This window comes from Mus pahari, chromosome 15 (assembly GCF_900095145.1).
Source record: "Mus pahari chromosome 15, PAHARI_EIJ_v1.1, whole genome shotgun sequence".
NCBI classification, from domain to species: domain Eukaryota; kingdom Metazoa; phylum Chordata; class Mammalia; order Rodentia; family Muridae; genus Mus; species Mus pahari.
The window spans coordinates 75,470,536-75,475,870 of NC_034604.1; the positions used below are offsets into that span (position 1 = coordinate 75,470,536).

At 51.3% G+C, this 5,335-nt stretch overlaps 1 protein-coding gene across 2 annotated transcripts in view; it reads right to left on the reverse strand.

Moving 5' to 3' along the window:
- The window catches only part of Znf236 (zinc finger protein 236), a 104,978-nt gene extending 99,870 nt beyond the window's left edge, over positions 1-5,108 (reverse strand). Inside the window, exon 1 of one of the 2 annotated variants that reach the window (XM_021214523.2) lies at positions 4,979-5,108. In XM_021214523.2, coding sequence (XP_021070182.1) covers positions 4,979-5,033 — 55 coding nt within the window. In that variant the 5' untranslated portion in view covers positions 5,034-5,108. Of the gene's footprint in view, positions 1-3,935; positions 4,416-4,978 lie in introns of those variants that run through there. The other variant, XM_029546912.1, reaches the window with a different exon arrangement.
- Between the last annotated feature and the right edge of the window lie 227 nt (positions 5,109-5,335).

Consider the following 5,335-nt stretch of genomic DNA (forward strand, 5'->3'; position numbering starts at 1 on the left):
AAAAGGAAAGGAAAGGAAAGGAAAGGAAAGGAAAGGAAAGGAAAGGAAAGGAAAGGAAAGGAAAGGAAAGGAAAGGAAAGGAAAGGAAAGGAAAGGAAAAAGGAAAAAGCAGCAGCAGCAACAGGGGGAAGAGGAGACATGGTGACAATGATGATGACCCTGGACCTGACATGTTCCCCTCGTCATTTGGCGGCAACGTGGCACATGCACAACCACAATCCTACTGGCTTTGCACTAAAGTCTGCTAGTACTGAGTGTGAGCCCTGCACCAAGACAGGGTGGACCTGGCATGGAGGGAGACAGAGGCTAGAGGCACAGGACAGGCTAAATCTTCCCATCCTACCACGAATGCCAGTCTCCAATAAAAGGCTCCAGGGCGGGAAGACAGCTGGCTAGATGTAAAATAATGAATTCAGATCTGTACCTCATACCACTTGCAAATCTGAACAAAGATCTCATTTAAGTACTAAGAATATCAAACTACTAAAAGATAAATCAGAGTGGTTTCTGCCTGTAATCCCAGCATTCAGCAGGAGCAGCAGGAGGCAAGGAAAGCCGAGCAACAGTGGCCAAGTCAGCTGAGTGTCACACTTTCAGTCTACTCAAGGGGACAGAGGCAGGCAGGTCTCTCTGCTCCAGCCTAGCCAAGGTGGTGAGGTCCTATCTCAGAAATAAAGTTACATAAATTCCTAAGGGAAAACCTTCCCAACTGTGATTTTTTTTATTTATTTTTATTTATGAGTACACTACAGCTGTGTTCAGACACACTCAGAGAGGGCATCTGATCTCATTACAGATGTTGTGAACCACCATGTGGTTGCTGGAATTGAACTCAGGACTTTGCAGTCAATGCTCTTAACCTCTGAGCCACCTCTCCAGCCCTTCTGTGAATTTCTAATGGATTTTTGCTTTGTTTTCTTTCGTTGTTTGGGTTTTGTTTTTCTGTAATTGTGGGGTTTTCTTTGTTTTTTTGAGAGAGGATCTCGCTATGTGGCTTTGACTGGCCTGGTACTTATATACCCAGGCTGGTCTATAAGATTGTCTGTCTTTGCCTAAAGGTATGCACCACCACACCCAATCTATATACCCTAATTTTATTTCATGAATGTTTGTTGTGGGTCAACATTTCTTCTTCTCTCCTCCTCCTCCTCCTCCTCCTCCGCCTTCTTTTTGGCCTTGTGCTTTTGAAATCAGGTTTCCAGTAGTCCCAACTGACCTTGAACTCTGCAGATATATGTGGTCTTGAATCTTGATCCTACTGTCTCTACCAGGCCCTGCTGCCAGTCCCTTCTTTGAACTTCTTTTTTTTTCCCAATGTTTTCTCTAGGAAACTCAGGCTGCTATCTGCTGCCACCCTATCTTTGCCAGAGTTCACTGTCCTGAAGAGTGACAGCACAGGGCGTAGCTTTGTGTCCCCAGTACCTAGCACAATACCTACCTATCCTAAAGGCTGTTCGCAACTGGAACAAACCTGCTCACCCACATGCAGAGTACTGCTTTTCTCAAGCAGAACAACAAAACATATATTCTAGATTCCAATGCAGCTAGTACCGAGTGGATTCACCTTCCAAATTACTTCATCTCTACAACTCCAGTTCCCCTCAACTACAAAAGTCCTCAGAGTGATCCTTTAAGTTCACAGTATGCTGAGCATGACAGTGCATGCCTCGAGAGGCTGGAGAACATGGAGTTCTAGGTCAGCCAAGGTTACAGAGCTAGACATTGTTTAAAAATAATCCTAATGTAGTGACCAAAGGCTGGATAAATCACCAGACTGTAAGATGGAAGTGACCGATGGAGGGAGCAGTGGGCCTCACACATCTTACTCACACCTTAAATACCAGTGAGGACTTCAAAGACCTGCCATTTATACAGATTGTATTAACAGCTATCCTAGAACGCTAAGCTAACTTTTAAATTGAACATGGTAGCTCATACCTAACCTCAGCACTTGGGACGTAAAGGCAAGAGAACTGACGTGAATTTGACACCATGTGAACTAAACAGTGAGCCTAGATCAACATGGCCTAGTGGCAGACTCTCTCAGTGGTTAAGAGCACTTGTTGCTTTTGTTCAGGACCTGGACCTGGTTCCCAGCATCCACACTGTGGCTCAGTTATCCTTAACTCCAGCTCCAGTTAATTCCACACCCTCTTTCCAACCTCCAAGGAGCCACCACTCACTCATGTGATGCACATACATTCATGCACACAAAACACTCAGAAATCTAATTTCTCTTAAATCGGTTTGTTGCACAGTAACATGATACATCTTTATTAAAAATATTTTTACAAAATTACTTACAAATATTTTTTTTGAGACAGGGTCTTACAGTGTATCTCTGATTGGTCTGTAACTCAGAAACCCACCACTCTGTACTGCCCGATTGCTAGGATTAAAGGTATGTACCATCTTGCCTGATTTACAAAGTTTCTAATATCTGACTTAATAAAGTAACAGCTAAATTCTCATATCTGCCTGTGAAGTGTTTGGCTGGGATGTATGACCCAACAGTCACACAGATACGGCACACCACCAGAACAGTGTATGCTAAGTTGGCTGCAGTTATACCCACAACGGCTTTATATATATCACATTTATCATCCATTCTTCTGAAAGCGCCTCAAGGAGCCCTCAGGGTCCCACGTATCACAACTTGAGAACCCTGGTGGTGAGCCTGATGCTACACAGCTGCCTTCAACCAATGGAGACAATGGAGAGCCCTCTGAAGAAACCACAACAATTGGGGTACAGAGTAAAAGATGATCTCTCAAAAGGAAAAGGCCAAAGACAAAAAAAAAAACAGAAGCCAAAAACAAAAGGCCAAAATTGTCACGATCTAGGACAACCAGCAAAGCCACAGTGAAGAGGGTGAAGACTAAGGTCTAAAGGTTTGGGGACATGTGACACTTACATCAAGATCCCGAGTGACCGGTTCTGAAATGTCATCAGGGTATGGCTCTAGAGCACGGCTGGAGAGGTGATCTAAGTGGAAAGTGATGGACTTACAGACCATCCGAGTCCTGTTTGAAAGCTCCACCTCTTGAGCTGTGGGTGCTTGGGAAGGTGTGGTGGATTGCAAACTCAGTTCTGAGAAAGGAGCTACAACTTTAGCTATGGAGCTGGTGAACTCAGTATCTAATAAACAACTGCCAATAGTACACATAATAAAAAAAAAAAAAAGAATGTAATTAAAAGTTCTTAAAGATTTAGCTAGGAAATGTCTTGGAAAACAAGAGAAGCAGAATTATTGCTAGATCTGGTCTTTGAGGACTGGAATATCATTTGTAAAATATGGAGGGCTGGGATAGGAATGAATCCTCAGCCCAGCTCAGCAGAAATTTACCATCTGTCTCTCTCAGCCTTATTCCATATTGAACCTTACCCTATTACGGGCATAAAACATCTCAACAAAAGAAACCGCCACACACACACACACACACACACACACACACACACACAAAATGAAAACACGGTCAAGGCCAAAGCAGAGAGGAACCAGCCATCGATGACTATTCTGAGCAGTTATTCGCAATCACAGATCTTCATACCTGCTAACATTACCATACGGCCACCCAAGCTCCAAGCAAACCCTGAAACACCACTAAGCGTACAATCTGTGAAATTGCTTGCTGTAGGTCACAAAGTGTTCATATCGCTCTAAGTGACTGTTGACTTTGTAAAGAGCAACAGCAGTACTTTACTAACTTCTACTTTGGGTGTCCTGTTCCCAAGCTTGCCAACTCCTCATCCCTTTCTCCCAAAGGACCAACTTAACACAGTCCACTGTAGGTCCAGGCAGGATCTGACCGTTGGGCTCCTTGATCACAGCTCTTGGAAGCTCAGTGCACTCATCCCAAGGACAGACAGTCCAACCCTGAGTCACTAAGCAGCAACCTGCTAATGTCAACATAATAGAAGTTGGGGCGATTCACCTTCCATTGCGTCCCAGACGGGCACCGCCTTCCCAACGCCCAGGCAGGGTCCTTTCCCAGCCAGCTTGACTGCACAAACCGCCCGGGGTCCCTTCAGGACCACAAATGCAGGGACTCCAGGGCAGGTATTACCTAAGACTGAGACTAAACCCTGGCACGTACAGCTGAGCTCCGTGCCTCTCAACCCGATGACCCCCATCCCATCTCAAAGCAACGTGGTGGCAATGGATGCTTGTTTCCTCCGTTTCCTCCTCCTCCTCCTCCTCCTCCTCCTCCTCCTCGCACTGGAGGAGGGGCCCCCACTAAGCACCAGGCTGAAGGGAGGCGACGGAGTGGGTGACATTTTTCCCCATCTCTTTCCCTGCTGTAAAACTGTGCACTTCTCCTTCCGGAAGAAACAGACCCGAGATAGCTCAAACGAATTCAGCCTGCTAGCGTAGTAAATAACAGAGAGAGAGAGACGCCTCCCGAGGCCTACTGTGCGCAGGAGAGCCTACTGTGCGCACTCCCCACGACCCCCCACCTCCCAGGCCTCGGTCCCTGCCAGAACGGGGTCCCCCCCGCGGTAGGAACCCGGGATACACCGGAAGAACGGACACTCCCTGGGGCCTGTGCCGAGGGCGGCCAAGGGACAGGCGGAAGGGACAAGGGGAGACATGGAGGGAGGGGACTTGAGGGGACGACGACGCGGAGCGGGCGACATGGAGGGCGGGGGACTAGGGGAGGCCGGAGGATCAGGACTCGGGAGGACGGCGAGGAGAGTCGAAGGACTGAGACTCTGAGAAGCCCGGAGCGAGGGGCTCGGGGAGGGAGCCGGCAGGAACTCGGGAGGAGGAGGAGGAGGAGGAAGCCGCCGCCCGCGCCGCCGCCCCCGCGCCGCCACGGCCCGGAAAGTAGGCCCAGCGCGGAGGGGCCCGGCCGCGGCGCCCGTATCCGTCCGCCCGCGCTACGCCCGCCCGGCCAGTCGCCTCCGCCCGCCCTCCGCGCCGCTCCCGGCGCACCCCGCGCCCATCCGGGGACTCGGCGGCCGCCGCGGGCCTTACCGGAGTCGCCGCGCGCCGCGCCGTCCCGGGGCTTCGGGGGGCGGCCCCGCGGCATCGTCGCGGCGGCCCACCCCTCACTCGCGCTCTCCCTCGGCGGGCGCGCACGCGCGGCACCGGCGGGCGGGCTGGCGGGCGGGCGGCGGCGGCCGGACCCAGCCCGCCGGGCTCACGGGGCGACGGCGCCCGGACGCGCGGGCAGCAGCGCTCGGACCGCGCCGGCCTCGGCGGGTTCCATGGCCCGCGGGCCGCGGCGGGGGCGTTGGGAGCGGGCAGTGGGGGCGGGGGCGCCGCTACGCGCATGCGCGGCCCGACAGGCGGCGGCGTCACCCAGCTCGGCGAGCCGCCGGCATCGCCGGC